Genomic DNA, 21,051 nt, shown 5'->3' with positions numbered 1-21,051 from the left:
GTTGTGAATGAGAGAAATGAGACTAATGTGACTTTCATTCTCAATTATCATATGAGGCCAATACATTATCATTAAATAAGAAATATTTTTGTACGTTTTTCTAAGTGTAAAATGTACGCATAATAAATGTACCATGAATATATAATTAATGGTAAATTTAAATGCCTCTTTTGATCCTATAAAAGACACTATTGCAGTCTTCAACCAAATAGAGTAAATTGTCTTGAAAAGGCAGTGTTCATGAGCACCATTTACTGGTTGAAGTATATATGGTGTTCTAGTTGCCAGCATTATTGTTATCTGTTGATGGCTCCTGGGAGCAAAGGGACACAAAAATAAAAAACAAAAAAGGAAAACTTTACCCTCCCCATTCTAGATTCTTCTTTGAGTTTTGTTTCCCCTCCATAATCTTCCTGCCTTTGTTTACTTTTCTGTATCTTCAGCTACTTGTATTTTTGTTATTTGCCTAGAATTTATAGATGTTTGACAGATGGTCTCAAAGGGGGTTAAGTTGTCATAATGGTATGGGAAATTGAATGGTGTGGTTTGGGTTGTAGGACTGTATGAATCTTTGAATAACCATACGGAGCTTTAACCTCCTGTAAGCTGGATTTATTTGAGACAAAATCCTGGTTTCTTAAGTGGGTTTCTTTTCTGTATGAGTACATTTTTTTCACCCACAACTGGCACCTATAATTTTCCCTTGGAACCTGTGTTTTCTTGAATTCCCTACTTTCCCAGAATTCCTGATTTTTCCAGGTTACAGTGATATTGAATTTAAACTTCATCTTCATCTCCATTTATCCAAGATTCTAGAGGTGAGGGATTCCTTATTTTCTCCATCAACTCCATTGACAGGAGAGAAATAGATAGACCCTTGACCTTACTTTTTTTTTAAAAAAATATTTTTTTACTTGTCAATGGACTTTTAATCTTTTAAATTAATTTATATGTGTTGCTGAGAATTGAACCCAGTGCTTCACACATGCTAGGTATGTGCTGTTCCACTGAGCTACATACAACCCCAGCCCGGATCATTGACCTTATTAAAGAGTGAACTGAGAGGTTGAGACTTTCCCAGATAAGTGTAAACCAGTATGCTTGTTTTTATGATACAATAAAATCCATATAAATGAAAATTCATATCCCTTTTCTAGATCTTTTTAAGGGTCCTGTGTTTTTCAGGTTCTATAGAGATGTTTAGCTTAAGAAACATTATCTACCCAATTTTCTAAACAGTTACAGGGAAGATATTCTTTAATCCTTGTAATGATATCCATCCAATTCAATCTGTAGAGGGCATACTTGATCCTTCCATTCTCAAGGATAGGAGACTTCTGCCGTTTCAGAGAAGGAAACATTAAAATTAACATTTAAAATCTAATCAGTCCTTATTGTTAGTGATTTTCTAAGGGCCCAATGCTTTATTCTCTTTCTTTCTTCCTCTGGGACTTTTTGCATCTGAGCACAACATTGAGTATTCCCTAGTTTTTAAACTTTTGCTAATTATGAATTAATGTTTGTCCATTTAGTTACTGCAAGATTTTTTTCTGCTCTTTGAAAATGTTTTCTTATTTATTTTATAAATCTCATAAATGTATGGTAAAAATCAGAAAAATGTACAAATCCTATGTACACAGTCACACAAATATTCCCAAAATGAACAGTACTGAGATTAAGGGAAAAAATGATCCTAACAACCCAGAACTAATCTCATTTACCTGTTAAGTTACCACATTATTCCTTGAAGGTAAACACCTTCTAAAACCATCATTAGTTGCACCTGTTTTTGAATAATATAAGAAAACATGCAATAAGTGTCTGGCTTTTTTCCACTGAATATTATATTTCGAGACTTGTGTATTTTTCAGAGAGTTGTAATTCATGCTTCTTTATACATAATTTGTTTCATTATGGGAAATGCCACAATTTACTTATTTATTTGGATGCACATGGATATTGGTTTGTGCTATGGTTTGGGTAAGTGTCCTTCAAAAGACCCCTCTGTTGAAAGCTCCATCCCTACTCCTTAGTGCTCTTGGGAAACAGAGCACCTGCTGGGTCTAGATGGAGGAAGTTAGGTCATCAGGGCCATTCCTTTGGGGAATATTAGGGCCCCGGACTTTTCTTCTTTCTTTCTTTTTCCTTCCCAGATGCCTTGAAGGGAGCAGCTTTACTCCACTACACACTGCCCATCATGAAGTAATGTTTCTCTACAGGCCCATAAACCACTGAGTCAAGTGACTGTGTCTGAAAACTCTGAAACTATGATCCAAAATGGACTTTTCCTTTCTGATGAATTTATTATCTCAGGTATTTTGTTATAATAATGGAAAGCCAAGTAACACAGGTTGTTTCCATTTGATGACTTTGTATGATGCTACCCTTAAAGGCTTATAAATCTACTAAACTTTTATTAAATATTCAACTGTTAAATTTCTGTGATGTAATTTTACTGAGTGATACATTATGGATAGAACTTTTGTTGTGGTGGTGGTGGTGTTACAGTACTAGGGAATAACCACAGGGGAGTTCTACTACTGAACTCTATCCCCAAGCTCCCTTTCCTTTTCTAAAACTTTTGAGACAAGATCTCTGTATGGAGCTGAGGCTGGCTAGAACTTGCTATCCTCTTGCCTCAGCTTCCTGAGTCCTGAGGTTACAGGTGCATGCCATCCTGACCAGCCAGAAAAAAACTAGTGCAAACTGTGATCTGTAAAATTATTAAAAAGAAGTATCTGTTTATGAAGGATTTCTCCATTTATTCTATATCACATTTGAATATCCACATTGATTTTGAAACCAAAGAATTAAAATTTAAGTACAAGAATAAAATTATTTTTAATGTTTAATTAATCCTGAGTTTAATTGTGAGTAAAGGAAAATGCACAATACAGAATCGTCTCTGAAGACATTTGCAAGTCATGTTTTATGCTTTCTGTTTTGCCATTTTCATGCAGGGTACCAAAGCTGCAAAAGCAACATAATTTCTGATTTATAATTTTAATTTTAAAGTAAAACTAATCCTTTTTTAATTTTAAAGAATTCATGGCAATTAATCTAAGCATAGTTTATTTATTTTGTTAGTTAAGTTTTATAATTAGTAATTAAATAGGCATTATGTATGTTATTATTATTATGTATGTTAAGGTACAGCCTCTGGTTAGAGTTTATATGATTCTTTTATAGTTTGATTAGAATTCTACTCCTCATTTATATCCCAGATGAACTTCAGGGGAATGTCTTTTGTTTCTCTTTGGAATATCTGGTCAAATCTTTCATTCTGCTCCACAGTAAAATGATGTTTCCAGTCTCCAATGGTACCTAATGGGATAAGAACATGAATGGCACCTGGTGAATAAAGAACACTTCATGTTAAAGACTGCCTCAACCATTTGAACCCATGTGTCCTATTGTCCCAGATGTGGAACACCTGTCAAATTTAAATGGAGCAACCAATATACCTCTTGTGGTAACTTTGTAATAATATGTGAATATTATTGTGTTCACAGAATTAAAAAATTGGAAATTAATGGGTAAATCTGTTTTCAACCAAGCTAAATATTTGTTCCTGTCCATAGGATTGGAGACCTCATCTTTTCTTACACAGGAATGATTGAATAAAGAATCTAGGAACACAATAATGCAATAAATAGATTTAAAATTCACTTCCCTGTATGTTAGCCTTTCCCACTATGTGATCCTTAAGAGGAAAAAACTATAGAGGATATGAATATATTAGAATTTAACAAGTATGTTTTAGTATATATACTCTTGTATATATACTAAGTGAACTTCACACTAAGTGAACCACATTTATCAACTGTAATATAGTTCTTACTAAAGCCCTCCAAGATAGGTATTTTTTTCTTTTTAAATTTGAAAAAAAAAATGAGACTTAAATATTTTCAACTAACAAAATTAAAGTCATATAGAGCATCAGAGCTTCCCTTTCTGCATCTTTATTTTATACAAAATTAAACCATCATTATGCCATTCTTTTTTTGGGGAGGGGGTGTACTGGAGATTGAACTCAGGGGTACTCGACCACTGAGCCACTCCCCAGCCCTATTTTGTACTTTATTTAGAGCCAGGGTCTCATTGAGTTGCTTAGCACCTTGTTTTTGCTGACGCTGGCTTTGAGCTTGCATTCTTCCTGCCTCAGCCTTCTGAGCCGCAGGGATTACATTACATCATTCTTAAGTGAAAACTAACTTGGCATTTCCAGCTATCAGGTTCACTAGTGTAGACATTATTATTGGCCTTTGGAGTAGATAACAAGCTTTTAGGGGTATGAGAATTGCTTTTTATCTGCTGTAGCTGAGGAATGAAAAGGGATAATTGATAATAAATGTCACCAAAAAATAAGAATTTTAAAATATATCAATATCTAGGGCAATTTCCATAAGATGTTTATATAATTTAATAAATTAATATCGATCATCCTATTAGTAAATTATGAGCCAATTATGACATAAAATGTGAATAAAGTAGAAGTGAAGTGTTTAGAATGTTTATACACTAAATGATTAAATTAAAATTAACAATTTGAAGCCAGGTGTGGTGGTGTATGCCTGTATTCCCAGCAGCTCAAGAGGCTGAGGCAGGAGGATGTTGAGTTCAACATCTCAGTGAGATCCTGTCTCTAAATAAAATACAAAATAGCAGCTGGGAATGTGGCTTAGTGCTTGAGTGCCCCTGAGTTTAATCCCTGGTAGTAGTAGTAGTAGTAGTAGTAGTAGTAGTAGTAGTAGTAATAATAATAATAATAATAATAATTTGAATTTAAAGGGTATCAGTTACAAGGGAAATAATATTCATTCTTGACAACTACTTCAAGCATGTAATAAGATCACAGTAAAAATGATTTCAATGACTTTTTGAAGTAACTGATTTCATAGCAGATAGTACTAATAAGATAATACTCTTTGTGATGTTGCAATCTGACACATGGGAACACAGTAATCCAAACCTCCTCCCAGCAAAGCAAAACACATTAAGTTTACTTCCTAGATTGTTCTAGAAGAAAAAAAGGGAAAACAAGGATTATTGTTCCTCTCATTTGATATACCTAAACAGGCTCATGTGGCTTAGATATAAGGCAATATTAATTAAGCAAGTTAATGTGTCAGATTGTGTACTAAAACACTTAGGTTTCTTGAAAAACTTTTCAGACCTACTCTCAATTAGGCGCTTAATTTCTCTAGGTTCCAAATGTCACTGTTACTTGGAGAGACATATTGGAAGCACTTATTATTTCTCCTAGGTACCAAGCACTTGAATGACAGCTTACATCTTGCTACTATAAACTACTGAATAGTACCTTTGCGCAGAAAATGTCCTTTATCGCTTCTTGTTCCAATTTCATATTTTATGATATCATGATAATTTGCTTGTGGATTAGTCTTCATGTTCTGAAATGTAGCCTGATTCACAACAGTATCCACAACTTCTTCACTAAGTTGTTTCTCAAGAAATCTACAGATTTTCAGCACTGCACTTCTGAGGTCCTGAAAGAGTCATGAGTATGCATGAGTTACAGCCAAACACACAACATTTTCATATTCTAGTGAAATTGATTGCTGGAATGCAAAGAAGTGTCCTCATATGAACCATGCAGTTTGTTATGAGAAGAGAATGGGGAAACAAACTGACATGATTATCTCAATTGATGCAAAAAAAAACATTTAACAAAACCCAACATCTTTGAGCATAGGAAGAAGATTACCTCTACATAGGGAAGAGGGATGGGAAGGAAAGGGAGGGAGAAAGGGAATTGCATGGATGGTGGAAGGAGACCCTCATTGTTATACAAAATACATGTATGAAGATGTGAGAAAAAAATAAAAAGAATATCATTACCCTAGATTAGGTAGAGAGAAGTGATGGGAGGAGAGGGGAGGGGTTGGGGAAATAGGAAGGATAGTAGAATGAAACAGACATTATTATTACTGTGTGTATATAGGCGAATGTATGACCAATGTGATTCTGCAATCTGTATACTCAGAAAAATGAGAAATTATATCCCATGTGATTCAAATGTATAATATGTCAAGGTCATTGTACTGTCATGTGTAACTAATTAAAACAAAAAAAGAAAAAAAAATAAATGTTAAAAAAATACTTACTGATATTTACTCAGACAATAAAATTTTAGCTTTAAAAAAAACCAACATCTTTTTATGATGAAATGCTCAATAAATCTGCAATGGAAGGAAACTACCTCAACATGAAAAAGGTCTTATATGGAATACCTGCAGCTAATAGCAAACTCAACTGAGAGAGGAAGATTTTCATCTGAGACGTGGAGTAAGTCCAATTCAGTTTTTCTACTTCTCTTTATTATGATAATAGAAATACTATCTGGAGGTACTAAGCAATAAAAAAGAAAAAAAGGTATTTAAATAGAAAATAAAGATAATGAAATGATCCCTGATAACCCATAATATTATCTTATATGTAGAAACCCCCGCCCCCAAAAAGCACTCACACACACACCAAAAAGAATATGAGAACAAAGAAATTTAATCAAGTTGTAAATTCAAAAATCAAACCAACTTGTAAAAATCAGTTGAATTTCTATACACTAACAATGAGTAAACCTAAAAGGAAATTAAGGAACAATTACACTAATAATCACAAGAAGAAAGACTAAAACTCCAAGGAATGAACAAGGAGGTGAGAGTGTTGCCTATTGAAACCTACAAAACATTACTGAAAAGTAAAAGCAAACAAATAAATAAAACAATATCCTATACTGATGACTGGAATTAAAAAAATACAATGTAAATCAATTCACAGATAGATGTAATGCACTCTATCAAAATCCCAATGATATTTTTTGCAAAAAAAAAAAAAAAAGAAGAAGAAGAACAATCCATCACAATATTCTTATAAAACTCCAAGGCATCCTGAATAGTTAGTCTTGAAAAAGAATATTAGATTCTCTGTTTTCACACTTCCATAATTCAAACTTACTACAAAATAATGGTCATCTAAACAGTCTGAAAATGCCATAAATTTGGAAGTATGAATCAATAGAGTTGAATAGAGTTCACAGAAACCAGCTCTCACACATGTGGTCAAATGATTTTTGACATGAATGCAAAGAACATTTCATAGTAAAAGGACAATTTCCTCAACAAAAGGTAATAGGAAAATTGAATGACTGCATGCAAAAGCTTGAAGTTGATCCTGATCCTATGCCACATATTAAAACTAACTTAAAATTGGGACCATCCACACCAGCCCATGTGGGACCCAGGCTCACAGTAGGTCTGGGTCCACCCCTCCACTGGCACAGCAGACACCTGCCAAAGCCTAGCCTCTGATGCAAGATCACCTCTTTCCACCAGCAGACTACTGGGGGACGTCAAGCCTAGCATCCCAGATCCACCAACACCAGCCTGTGCGGGACCAAGACTCACAGCAGGCCCAAGTCTACCCCTTCACCTGCAGGCACCTGCCGCAGCCCATCCTCCATCCCAGGACCACCTCTTCTGTCCAGCAGATTACCGCAGGAGCTGAGACCCAGCCCAGACTGCCTACACAAGCCTGCAAGGGACCTGGTAGGCCCAGGTCCATCCCTCCACCCGCGGGGCAAACACCCACCAGAGCCTAGCCTCTGGAAGAGGACCGCCTCTTCTGACCAGCAGACTACCTCGGGAGGTCAAGCCCAATGGCCCAGATGCACCCACACTGGCCTAGAACCACCACACTCACGGGAGCCCAGCCTTTGGCATAGGACCACCTCTTCCAACCAGCAGACTACTGCAGGAGTCCAAGCCTAGCCCAGATCTGTCCACACAAACTTGCGCAGGATCCATGTCCATGGTAGGTCTAAGTTCACCCCCTCCCCCACATGGGAACCTAAGCCTAACCCACTTCCATCTTGGGACACTGCAGTCATTATGATAGCCTTCCCCATGCAGTAGCCTCTAACATTTTTACAACAGACAGGGCCTACAAGCAGGTGCATCTCAGAGCAGGCATCCCAAAGGGAGTGTGGGGGCCACCCTTTCAGCCCCATCGCTGTAAGACATTGCTTCCATCTTGGGGCACCTTAAATATTATCTCAAGTTACCTCTGCTATTGCCGCCACCAACTTTAGTTGCAGTAGCATACATTGAGGGACACCAGCAGGGTCTGGAAGCCCAACTTCAAGGTGTGGTACAGACAATATGCACAAGTACTATAAGAATATAGGGAATAAACTATAATATCTCAGATCCACACTGCAAGAAAAGAAGACATATGGACACCAAGAAAAAAGAAGGGAGGAAAGTGCCCCAAACAAACCAGGACACTACAATAAAAGAACCCATGGGCAGTGGGTTGATGAAATGTCAGAGAAGGAGTTCAGAAGGTTCATAATTAAAATGATTTGTGAATTAAAGGATGACCTAAATGAGCAAATACAGGCAAAAGTTGATCACTCCAACAATGATGTAAGAGAGAAAATATAGGTAGCAAAAGACTCCTCCAAGAGAGAGACAGAGACTCTGAAAAACAAAGTCAGAAATCCTTGAAATGAAGGATACAGTAAATCAAATAAAAAACTCAATAGAAAGCATAACCAATAGACTAGATCACTTGGAAGAAAGAATGTCAGATAATGAAGACAAAGTATACAATCTGGAAAATAAAGTTGATCACACAGTGAAGAAATTTAGAAACCATGAATAGAACATCCAAGAATTATGGGACAGTATCAAAAGACCAAATCTAAGATTTATTGGGATAGAGGAAGGCACAGAGTTTCAAACCAAAGTAATGTACAAACTCTTCAATTAGTTAATATCAGATAATTTCCCAAGCATGAAGAATGAATTGGAAAATCAAATACAAGAGGCTTATAGGACACCAAATACACAAAATTACAACATATCTACACCAAGGCACATTATAACAAAAATGCCTAGCATACAGAATAAGGATAGAATCTTAAAAGCCACAAGAGAGAGGAATCAGATCACATATAGTGGGAGACCAATTTGTATCTCAGCAGATTTTCAACCCAGACGTTCAAAGACATGATATCATGGAACAACATATACCAAGCCCTGAAAGAAAATGGATGCCAACCAAGAATTTTATATCCAACAAAACTAAGCTTTAGATTTGATGATGAAATAAAAACCTTCCATGATAAAAAAAAGTTAAAAGAATTTACAACTAGAGAGCCTGCACTACAGAACATCCTCAGCAAAATATTCTAAGAGGAAATGAAAAAAAAATGATGAAAATCAGTAGAGGAAGGTATTACACTAAAGGAAAATCTAATCAGAGGAGAAACCAAGTCACGTTAAATACCAAAAATATACAAAAATGACTGGGAATACAAATCATGTCTCAATAATAACCCTGAATGTTAATGGCCTAAACTCACCAATCAAAAGACATAAAGTAGCAGATTGAATCAAAAAATAAAATAAAATAAAAGGCCCAACAATATGCTATCTCCAAGAGACTCACCTCATAGGAAAAGACATCCACAGACTGAAGATGAGGGGTTGGGAAAAATCATACCACTCACATGGACTGTGGAACAAGCAGGGGTTTCCATCCTCCTTCAAATAGAGTAGACTTCAAACTAAAGTCAATCAAAAAGGATAAAGACGGACACTACATTCTACTCAAGGGAACCATATGCCAACAAGACTTAACAATTATAAATATATATGCCCCAAACAATGGAGCATCTACGTTCATCAAACTCTTCTCAAATTCATGAGTCAAATAGACCACAACAAAATGATTTTGGGTGACTTTAACACACCTCTTTCATCAATAGATAGATCTTCTGAACAAAAGCTGAACAAAGAAACTATAGAACTCAATAATACACTCAATAACCTAGACTTAACTGACATATATAGACTATTTCATCCTTCAATGAGAGAATACATTTTCTTCTCAGCAGCACATGGAACCTTCTCTAAAATAGACCATATACTATGCCACAAAGCAACCCTTAACTAATATAAAAAAGTAGCGATACTATCCTGCATTCTATCAGATCATAATGGAATGAAATTAGAAATCAATGATAAAATAAGAAATAAAATCCACTCCCACACCTGGAGACTAAATAATATTCTACTGAATGAACAATTGGTTACAGAAAACAGCAAGGAGGAGATTAAAAAATTTTTAGAGGTGAATGAGAACACAGATACTACATACTGAAATCTCTGGGACACTATGAAAGCAGTTCTAAGAGGAAAGGTTATTGCATGGAGTTCATTCCTTAAAAGAAGACAAATTCAACAAAGAAATGACTTAACATTACTCTTAATGCCTTAGAAAAAGTAGAAGAAATCAACACCGAAAGAAGGAGGACAGGAAATAGTTAAAATCAGAGATGAAATCAACAAAATTGAAACAAAAGAAACAATTGAAAAAATTGACAGAACAAAATGTTGGTTTTTTGAAAAAATAAATAAAATTGACAGACCCTTAGCCATGCTGACGAAGAGAAGGAGAAAACTCAAATCACTAATATGTGATGAAAAAGGAAATATCACAACAGACACTACAGAAATACAGAAGACAATTAGAAATTATTTTGGAAACTTGTACTACAATAAAATAGAAAATATTGAAGGCATCGACAAATTATAGAGTCATATAATTTGTCCAACTTGAATCAGAATGAAATACACTTTCAAGTGACGAAATAGAAGACACCATCAAAAATCTACCAACCAAGAAAAGCCCAGGACCAGATGGATACACAGCCGAGTTCTAAAAGACCTTTAAAGAAGAACTAATACCAATATTCTTTAATTTATTTCAGGAAATAGAAAAAGAGGCAGCACTTCCAAACTCTTATATGAGGCCAATATCACCCTGATTCCAAAACCAGGCAAAGACACATAAAAAGAAAGAACGAAAGAACAAAAGAAAGAAAGAAAGAAAGAAAGAAAGGAAGGAAGGAAGGAAGGAAGGAAGGAAGGAAGGAAGGAAGGAAGGAAGAAAGAAAGACAAAACTTTAGACCAAAATCTCTAATGAACATAGATGCAAATATTCTCAATAAAATTCTGGCAAATCGAATACAAAAACAGATCAAAAAGATCACGCACCATGATGTAGTGGGGTTCATCCCAGGGATGCAAGTTTGGTTCAACATGCAAAAATCAATAAATGTAATTCATCACATCAATAGACTTAAAGGTAAGAATCATATGATCATCTTAATAGACACAGAAAAAGCATTTGACAAAATACAACACCGCTTTATGTTCAAAAACTAGAAAAATAAGGGATAACAGGAACATATCTCAACAACATAAAAGCTATTTATGCTAAGCCCTAGGCCAACAAAATTCTAAATGGAGAAAAATTAAAGGCATTCCCTCTAAAAACTGGAACAAGACAGGGATACCCTCTTTCATCACTGTTATTCAACATAGTAGTTGAAACACTGGCCAGAGCAATTAGACAGATGAAAGAAATTAAAGGGATATGTATAGGAAAATAAAAAATTAAATTAGCACTATTTGCTGATGATATGAGTCTATACCTAGAAGACCCTAAAAGTTTAACTGGAAAACTTCTAGAACTAATAAAAAAATTAAGCAAAGTAGCAAGATATAAAATCAACACCCATAAATCAAAGCCATTTCTGTATATCAGTGACAAATCTTCTGAGAAGGAAATGAGGAAAACTACCCCATTTACAATAACCTCAAAAAAAAAGATACTTGGGAATCAATGAAAGAGGTGAAAGATCTATATAATGAAAATTACAGAACCCTAAAAAAAAAAAAGAAGTGAAAGAAGACCTTAGAAGATGGAAAGATCTACCTTGCTCTTAGATAGGCAGAATTAATATCATCCAAATGATCATACTATGAAAACCACTATACAGATTTAATGCAATTCCAATCAAATTCCCAATGACATTCCTCATAGAAATAGAAAAACCAATCATGAAATTCATCTGGAAAAATAAGAGACCCATAAGCTAAAGCAAACCTTAGCAGGAAGAGTGAAGCAGGTGGCATCACTATATCAGACTTTAAACTATACTACAGAGCAATAGTAACAAAAATAGCATGGTATTGGCACCAAAACAGACTGGTAGACCAATGGTACAGTATAGAGGACACAGAGACTAACCCACAAAATTACAATTATCTTATGTTAGACAAGGTGCCAAGAACATGCATTGGAGAAAAGATAGCCTCTTTAATAACTGGTGCTGGGAAAACTTGAAATCCATATGCAACAAAATGAAATTAAACCCCTATCTGTAACCAGGCACAAAACTCAACTCAAAGTGGATCAAGGATCTAGGAATTAAACCAGAGACTCTGTGTCTAATAGAAGAAAAAGTAGGCCCTTATCTTCATCACGTGAGATTAGGCCCAAATTTTATCCTTCACACATCAGATATAGCACTAATCTCTAGGGTATATAAAGAACTCAAAGAGCTAAAAACCAAAAAAACAAATAACCCAATCAACAAATGGGCCAAGGACATGAACAGACACTTCTCAGAAGAGAGAACAATCAATCAACAAATACATGAAAAAATGTTCATCGTCACTAGGAATTAGAGAAATGCAAGTCAAAATTACTCTAAGATAGCACCTCACTCCAGTCAGAATTGGCAGCTGTTATGAAGACAAACAACAATAAGTGTTGGCAAGGATGTGGGGAAAAGGTATACTCATACAGTGCTGGTGGGACTGCAAATTGATATATCCAATATGGAAAGCAGTATGGAGATTCCTTGGAAATCTGGGAATGGAACCACCATTTGATCCAGCTATCCCGCTATACCTAAAGGACTTAAAAACAGCATATTACAGGGGCACAGCCACATCAATATTTATAGCAGCACAATTCACAATAGCTAAACTGTGAAGCCAAACTAGATGCCCTTCAGTGGATGAATGGATAAAAAAATGTGGCATATATACACAATGGAATATTACTTAGCAATTAAATACAATAAAATCATGGCATTTGCAGGTAAATGGATGGAGTTAGAGAAGATGATCCCTTTTCTTTTTGCATCTTAACTGTGCCTCAAAACTCTGTATTCTCTTCATTCACAATGACACTACTCCAATCCAAGCCACCACCGATGTTCAGTGGATTAATACACTGGTCTCTGTCTATTCTGGTTTCCTTATATTCACTATTTTTCCTCTTCAACTCATAAATGTAAATAATATTCAAAAATATTAAGTATAATCTATGGCTACCCTTCTTAATAGCTCTTAAGAGTCTCCTTACTACTTTTAATATTAAAGAAATCACTCTCATTAACATAGCCTACAGATATTATAAAATCTGGCTCCTATAAAACCCCCCTATATTAAACTTTCATCTCTCCCAGATTGTTCAAGTTTTTCCCTTAGGTCCTCAAAGGTCTCATGTACTTTCCTTTTTTCTTTTATAAGTCTCTCCCATGTTTTTTTTTTCTTTCACTTAGCTCTTATTTATTAGCTTGTATTTCCCATTTTCTTTGTTTCAGGAAAGAAAGAAAAAAGACCATTACTTTTGAGTATATTAGATACCCTCAGTACATATACACATTGATATTGTATTAGACATTTCCTTAATATTTGCAATTATTACTTTTAAAATACATATACTAGCTTGGTGAGTACTTGTTTTCCCTGACAGATTATGAGTTCTGTCTATAAAAGATTCAGTCGTCTATTACTCATGATTCAGTGCAAGGCAGAGAGCAATCATTCAGTGATTTTTTTAAAGTAACTAAATAGATGATGTATTAATGAATCAACATACCAACCAGAGTCCACAGAACAATAAGCTTCACCTGTCTTGTGTTTGAATTACACAAAGTTTTCAGGCAGTTTAGAATCTTTAACCAGCATATAAGCATTCTATGACTTCACATGAGAACTAGTTTTTAAGATTCTCTTTACAGGAAGAAGGTGCCTCACAGGGCTCACCCTCATCTTCAGCAATAATTATCCTCTCTTAGTAGTGACTTCATGCCTCAGTGCCTTAGTGCTCCTTGATGAACTTTATTAAGTATAATTACCATGGAAAACAGTTTGGTGTATCCTCAAAAAAAAAAAAAAAAAAAAAAAAAAAAACTAAAAACAGAACTACTGTATAATCCAACTTCACATTCCTGGGTATATATCAAAAAGAAACAGTGCACCATACAAGAGACAACTCACATGCCCGTGTTTATTGTACCGCTATTCACAACAGATAAGGATTCAGCATACATGGTGTTTATCAACAGATGAACAGACGAAGAAATTATCACACGTGCGCGCGCACACACACACACACACACTGGACTATTATTCAGATACAAAAAATGAAATTCTCCAGCAAAATTCATGGAACTGGACGACATGATGTTACTAAAATAAGCCAGACATAGAAAGACAAATAGCACAAGCAGCACACATGAGAAGAACAAGAAATATTGACTGAAAGTAGAATCATGAATACTAGGGCCTCTGAAGGGTCCAGGGCAAAGGGGAGGTAAGAGAGTGGAAGAAGGAGAGATTGGATATGATCAGTGCATGTTGTATGGTCATATAGAAATCAGAAAACAAAATCCATTAATATGTAATTAATATTAATAAAAATGTTTTACAAAGACTGGTATCCTAGATATTTGAGGTTGCCTTTAATGCTACAGTTGTTACATGATAATAATGGTGACTGTTTGAGAACAAACCCTTGAGGAAAACCAGTAATTAATGGATAAGCAGGAAATTAGAACCCCCACTTATCCCCAAAAGCCTACGAAATATGTATTTTCATAAATGACTAGGAGAATGAGTTTTCCTGAAACCAGGAGAAAAAGGTTTAAAAATAGAATTTTAAAAAATACTTCTTATTTTACCTTTTTCATATCTTCATAGCTCATGAACAGAATATTGAAGTCACGTCTGTGTTCATACCAGCCTTTTATGTGATCAAACCAACGACTTCCCACCACTGTGCAAAAAATAATTAGTAAGAAGGTGAAGATGTTGCACTTATTGAATAGCAAAGTATTCTGTCTTTTCCTCCTTATAGTCACAAAAACAAAAATAAAGGCCCCAACCACTGAACATCTATATTACTGTTTTGAAATGATTACTGCTTAGGGGAACAATCATGGTTTTCATAGAGAAGTGACCATGAAAAGTGACCTTATGGATGCAGGAAGGCAGCAATAAAGAAATGAGAAAGCCTCTGGGTCTAAGTTTAAATCATATTTCTTTAAAGCAAGTTCCTCCACTTTCCTATATCCACCAGAAAACACACATGTCCATTTTTCTTCTCATTCTCTAAGATCTCTGGATAGTGAAGCTACCTGTTTACAATGAGACAAAACCTGAATGTAATCTTTAAATGAGTGAGATCCTGATACTTCTCACTACAAGTCCCTTGCAACCATCAATCCTCATCAGTAGTGGAGTGATAAACTCCACCATGGCCCTAGAAGGCTTACCACAGGTCCAGGAGAGAGTACACAAACACCCTGATCATTAGTGATTCTGGAATGTATTATTTTAATTATATTTGTAGCTAGTTTAAATTGATAGAATATTTGTAAGCCTCTTATGGACTGGTCAAAATGTTTTCTAAACAATATGCCTTTGCAAATTTGACAAGACCCACACGGTCCTGACAAGGAAGGAAAAGCCACTGGGTGGCAGACTAGGTTGATATGTCATAGTAACTACTCACAAGCACCCATTGTACAATTGCCCTTTTCCATCTCTCTAAATATCTTCCCTAAATTCCTTGATAAATAAACTCATAGTTACCTTGTCCATCTAGAAACATTTCCATAAAATTCTCAAAAGTATCAGAAGGCTTTAATCGAGCCACCCAATTTGAAAAATGATAAAAGGACACCAAAACATCTTTAGGATTTCTGTAGATATAAAGAATCTGCAGGGAGAATTAGAAATAATATTAACAATTCCAGTATATTATTTCAAGTTTTTAACAGTTGCATCATATTCATTAGCTGAATGAATCATAATTATTTTAATCCATTCTACTAGCCATGGAAAATTAGGTGTTCCCCCAATTTTTCCTCTATTACAAAAAGTATTGTTGAAATAAATTCTTTTATATATAGGAGAGAAACTGTATAAAGAAAGTAAATATGGAAAATACCACTAATGAAAAATTGGGTCAAAAAAGTCCTTTCACAGAATATACAATAATTATGGTCAATAACCTGTCAAAACAGGCTTATTCTCATTACTGAGTATTGGACATGTAGGTTAAGGTCACTTTAACATACCTCTTCATAAATAACACATTGAAAAAATTTAAAAGTCTGATATGTATCATTACGGGGCGGGGGGGGGGGAATAAAAACATGTCCATTACCAATTTCAGTAGAAATTGATACACCTGCTTTCTTAAGAAAATATAGCCCCCATCCCATACAACTGAACATCCTTGTACTTTTGGCTTTGCAGTTCCCTTCTTGGATATATATTCCAGGGAAACGCCTGCATATGTGCCCAAAGCAGCATGTAGTGATATTCAAATGCTGGAATATTCTAATTTTTCTATTAAGAAAAAGAACGGATCTGATAAAACTACTTTCAAAAGTTGTAAAGTTATGCAGCAGTGAAAATGGCATTTCAAATCAAGGAAAACAAGAGCATGTGGCAAAGTCCCGAATTAGAGAATAAGGAATAAAATGAAATTAAGTAAAATTGCAGGCCAAATGATTTAAAGGGATGGCCCATAATTTGTTTTCAAAGACCAACAGAAAAGGAACATTCGTACACTGATGATCATAATAGAAAAACTTCAGTGGAAAAGTTCCAGTAAATTTGTAAGTATTTTGATTTAGCCACAATCATAGTAGAACATTTACAGAGAATTGTCTTTAACAAAACAATAAAAGCAAAAATAAATTTGTTAAATTGATTATTAAAATTTTATTTTATTTAGTTTTTAAAATTTGTATAAGTACCCAACACAGAAAATTTATCTCCTTTTCTCGTGTATGAAACATATTCCACGTTTGAAAACTGATCATGCAATTGACAATTAACTTATAAATAAATTCCAAAAATTAGAATATGTAAACACCATTGCCCATGATAGAAAACTATACAAACACTTTCAAACTAAAAAAAATCTCAAAAGAGCTGAAACCAATTAAAAAGGTAAAACTGAAATGACAAAGTATTTAAACATTAACAAAATTACACCCATAGTTACACTAAAAATGGTATTCATTTAAAAATGTTAATATTGACAAAAATAAACACTGGAAATAGATATACTAGACATTTAATTAAAGAAGATAGAAAGATATATATTAAAATGAGACACTAATTAAAATGAAAGTATACATGAACAAAAAAGAAAACTTGAATTATGCTTAAAAAAAAGGCTAGTTCCTCAGAGAGTAAAAACCTAGTAAAATAGAAAACTCCTTATATCCTGAAAACTCTAAAAATAAGAGAATATAAAATTTTTATCATTGCAGCCTGAATGCAAATATATAACCACAAAATTGGAGTAAATTGACAAGATCATTAAAATTTTATACTTTTTTCAATGTTAAATATCTACAAGTGGGAAAAAATCACACTGAGAACAATAAAAGGTACATATAGATGTCATTAAAGTAGACCTGATACATAGACTGTAACTCGAGGAATGTAAGAATATTGCAATGTTTGTTTTCCCAGAACAAATCTCTCTTAAATTAAAACCCACATTTGACAATCAGTGTGGAACTATACTATATTGTAGAAAGTTGATAGAAAAATTTGCCTTATCTGGGGCTCAAACTGTGGCTCAGCGGTGAGGCCCTGAGTTCAATCTTCAGCACCACATAAAAATAAATAAGTAAAATAAATTCGTGTCCAACTATGAAAATTTAGCATACCAATATATAGGCTTTAAAACAGTAGAGATACTCAAGTGAGTGTTTTAGTAAATTGTTTTGGGCCAATCAGCAAACTCCTTAGACAAGTATAAGGCAATGTTCATGTCTCATAAGCAGTATCAGATTTAATTTATAATCATAAGAAGGTTAAAAATAGCCAGGCTCCGTGTCCCACACCAGTAATCCCAGCTACTCTGGAGGCGAAGACACGAGGATCATGAGTTCAGAGCCAGCCTCAGGAAAAGAGAGGTGCTAAGTTATTTAGTAAGATCATGTTTTTAAATAAAATACAAAATAGGGCTGGGGATGTGGCTCAGTGATTGAGTGACCCTGAGTTCAATCCCTCCTTACCACCCCACACCTCCTACCCCACCAACAAAAAGGTTAAAAATAATACTGTTAGTTAGAAAAAAGCTGGAGGGCATTTACATAATCTTTGTTGTTAGTGTTGTGTTTTCTTAGTAAAGCATCAGAACCAGAAGTCATGAAAGAAGTATTAACAGTTGGGTTACATAAGGTTAAAAGTTTTCAACAATTTATTAAAAAAGTCTTTCCTTTATAAAGGGAAAGATTTTGCCACAAATAAATTTTCCACAAAACAGTAAACAAGACAACCTGGAAAAAATATTTAAAGACCAATAAAAATATAAAAAAGATAATCTTATTAAAATTGAAAAAGAGTTAAATTCCCTCAAAAACAAGATTACTTTCTTACTTAGCATATTAGGCAAATTTGATAATTCCCATTATTAGTAAGCATGTGAGGACAGAGGCATTCCTACATGGTATTTCATGAAGTATGATTCATATATATGATAAAAAGCAGGTAGGTAATCCCTGTTAACACTGAAAATATTAGACATTTTAATTTCAAAACTTCACATTAATTGAAACATGTCATGAGAATTAAAGTGTAAATCTTTATAGGAATGTTTATTACAACACAAGACATCCATTGGCTTCAAATTACCTGTCCATCAAATACACATTAATTATTGCAAAGCCACACAATAAATTTCTATGAAACTATAAAAAAGAATGGCATTTTATGGCCAATGTGAAAGAATTTTTGTTATATGCTATAGAGTTACATTGCAAATTATATCCACAATTGCTTACTACAGGCATAGTTTTTAGGACTTTCATATACTTTTATTGAGGAAGGCAATATCCTAAACATAAAATTATTGTAACATTTGGAAAACTGTGGTTTAGTGAGGTTGGGGAATCTACTTAAACCAGGTTATTTCGTTTGTGCAAAAAAAAAAAAAAAAAAAAAAAAAAGATTAAGCTCTAGGACGTACTTTAGCTTTTTTGTTCTTCAGACCTTTTGGAACTAAATAATATGGGAGGTGGGAAGCGAAGAGGCGAGGGGATGGCATTTTGATAAAGTCCAAATTGTGAATATTGTATTCAAAGAAGGGAGCTCTGTCTATTGTTTTGATGTCTTCAGTTCTGTTACGATGCCCTTCAAAATAAATCAAGCTTAGTATTTGCTGAGTCCAGATGGTACCTGAAAAAATAAATCATGTTGTTTTCAAACTCAATTAGTCATTAAAAATTAAGTCAACAATAGTGTTATTCACCATAAAATCATTTCAGCTTTCTTTTCTTTTAAACACTCTAAGTATGCTAACAACTTTGTCTGATTTTCATTTTTTTCTCTATGAAACATTAAAGTTAATAAAGAAAATCAAAGACTCTAAATTCCTTTATCACTTGAAGAGCTGTGTTTGTTCTGATTCCATGATAGTGATGATTTGGGTTATTTCTGCCTCTCCTTCTCTGTTTCCTGCTCCATATTAGGTCCTTTTTAGTATTTTTAACTTTTTCCTTAACTTATAATAATTCTACATATTGATGGGGTAGAGTGTGATATTTCCACACATGCATACACCCTGCACTATCACATCAGGGAAATTAGCATTTCCCTTTCTGTATCATTTCTTTCTGTTTGGAGTCTTGAAGCTTATTTCTTCTATATTTTCTGGTTACTGAGTCTTTTTTTACTACAGTTTGTGGGCATCTCTTTCTCCTTCCTGAGATTCCTTTCTTAGAACTTTACCCTTTAGAATTATAGACAAATTAACAAAATTATAAGCGATTTCACTTTCTCCCCCTTTTCTATTTACCACTTAAGGTGGTTTTGTAAACTATTTAAACATCCAAGGATGTCAGGAAATAGCAGAACCTGACATGAGCAAAGCAATAATTATATATATATATATATATATATATATATATATATATATATATATATATATATATATAGTTTAATTGTATGGCCTAATCATGTATGACCAACTTCTTTGTGGTGTTCTGGGGAAACCACACTATAAATAAGCAAAACATTGTATGTAGAATCTTAATAACTACAGCTTTATCTCTTAGTCTGCATGGGCAACTATAAAAACTCAAACCAAGCCAAGTATCCTGCCCTGCTGAAGTAGAAGTCACTATTACATAAGACTCATTAGTACCTGTTTAGGATTGTGTTTTACCACTTCTTTGTAATGATGGTCTTCACAAATCTCAAAATCATTCTTATTTTATTTTCTAGTAGAACTTACTGGTTGAAAACGTTTTTGAGAATCTTCAGTGGAACTCAGCTGTCATGGAATACTTCTCAAGAAAATGAAACATCTTGGAACACGAATAATAATGGAAGATAGATCTTCCAACTCAGGAAGCATTTACAAATTAGAGAAAAGATGAGTTTGGACTGTCTCAGATCTGTCAAGCAGACCAAGCCAACAGATCAGCATTTACCCATGGCTCAGCATTTGGTTTCTTTATATATATATATATTTATTTATTTTTTAACAGAATTGACAGTATATCCATTACAAATGAGCTTTGGTAGTATAGATTTGAGATTCATCTAACTTTTTTTCTGATTCTTAATGGATATATAAATGTAGGTCAGGCTGCTGTTGATGTCTGAAAAACAGCACATTTACACACCCACCCACACACACAAACACAAACATATACCAAACTTAGGCAAAAATATACTATCATAAGACCACTCTTTACACTTACCAGATTTTGGATAGGTGATTATGAAGACATCATCATCTCTAATTTCAAAATCATCCACTCTTTCTACTATATGAATTTTAACTAAAGACCTTTCAAAATTGTAGCCTTTAAATTCAAGTAAGTATTCCTCTGTGTTGTCCAT

At 34.2% G+C, this 21,051-nt stretch overlaps 1 protein-coding gene and 1 long non-coding RNA gene across 2 annotated transcripts in view; one reads left to right on the top strand and one right to left on the bottom strand.

Moving 5' to 3' along the window:
* Positions 1-3,794, top strand: part of LOC139706216 (uncharacterized) — an 11,888-nt gene extending 8,094 nt beyond the window's left edge. Inside the window, exons 2-3 of the long non-coding RNA XR_011707851.1 lie at positions 2,154-2,313; positions 3,295-3,794. This is a non-coding gene — a long non-coding RNA (uncharacterized lncRNA). The remainder of the gene's footprint in view (positions 1-2,153; positions 2,314-3,294) is intronic.
* LOC114086885 (amine sulfotransferase-like) lies at positions 3,203-21,051 on the bottom strand. Its single transcript, XM_027928322.1, has 6 exons — positions 20,910-21,051; positions 19,172-19,380; positions 15,766-15,892; positions 14,853-14,947; positions 5,324-5,510; positions 3,203-3,324 (listed from the first exon to the last, which is right to left on the bottom strand). Exons 1-6 carry the CDS (start codon positions 21,049-21,051, stop codon positions 3,203-3,205), a joined length of 882 nt encoding a protein of 293 aa, XP_027784123.1.

This window comes from Marmota flaviventris, chromosome 6, assembly GCF_047511675.1.
Source record: "Marmota flaviventris isolate mMarFla1 chromosome 6, mMarFla1.hap1, whole genome shotgun sequence".
NCBI lineage: Eukaryota > Metazoa > Chordata > Mammalia > Rodentia > Sciuridae > Marmota > Marmota flaviventris.
Note: the sequence above shows the minus strand (reverse complement) of the source record. Positions and strands in the feature narration are given on the sequence as shown.

Excerpts from the sequence above, each read along its gene's own strand:
- LOC114086885 (XM_027928322.1), bottom strand. The coding sequence starts at position 21,051 with ATGGACAACACAGAGGAATACTTACTTGAATTTAAAGGCTACAATTTT. Across the intron at positions 14,948-15,765 it reads AATGTTTCTAGATGGACAAG|TGGTGGGAAGTCGTTGGTTT; the intron begins GTAACTATGAGT and ends TTTTTTGCACAG. Across the intron at positions 3,325-5,323 it reads AGGACATTTTCTGCGCAAAG|GTACCATTGGAGACTGGAAA; the intron begins GTACTATTCAGT and ends TTATCCCATTAG.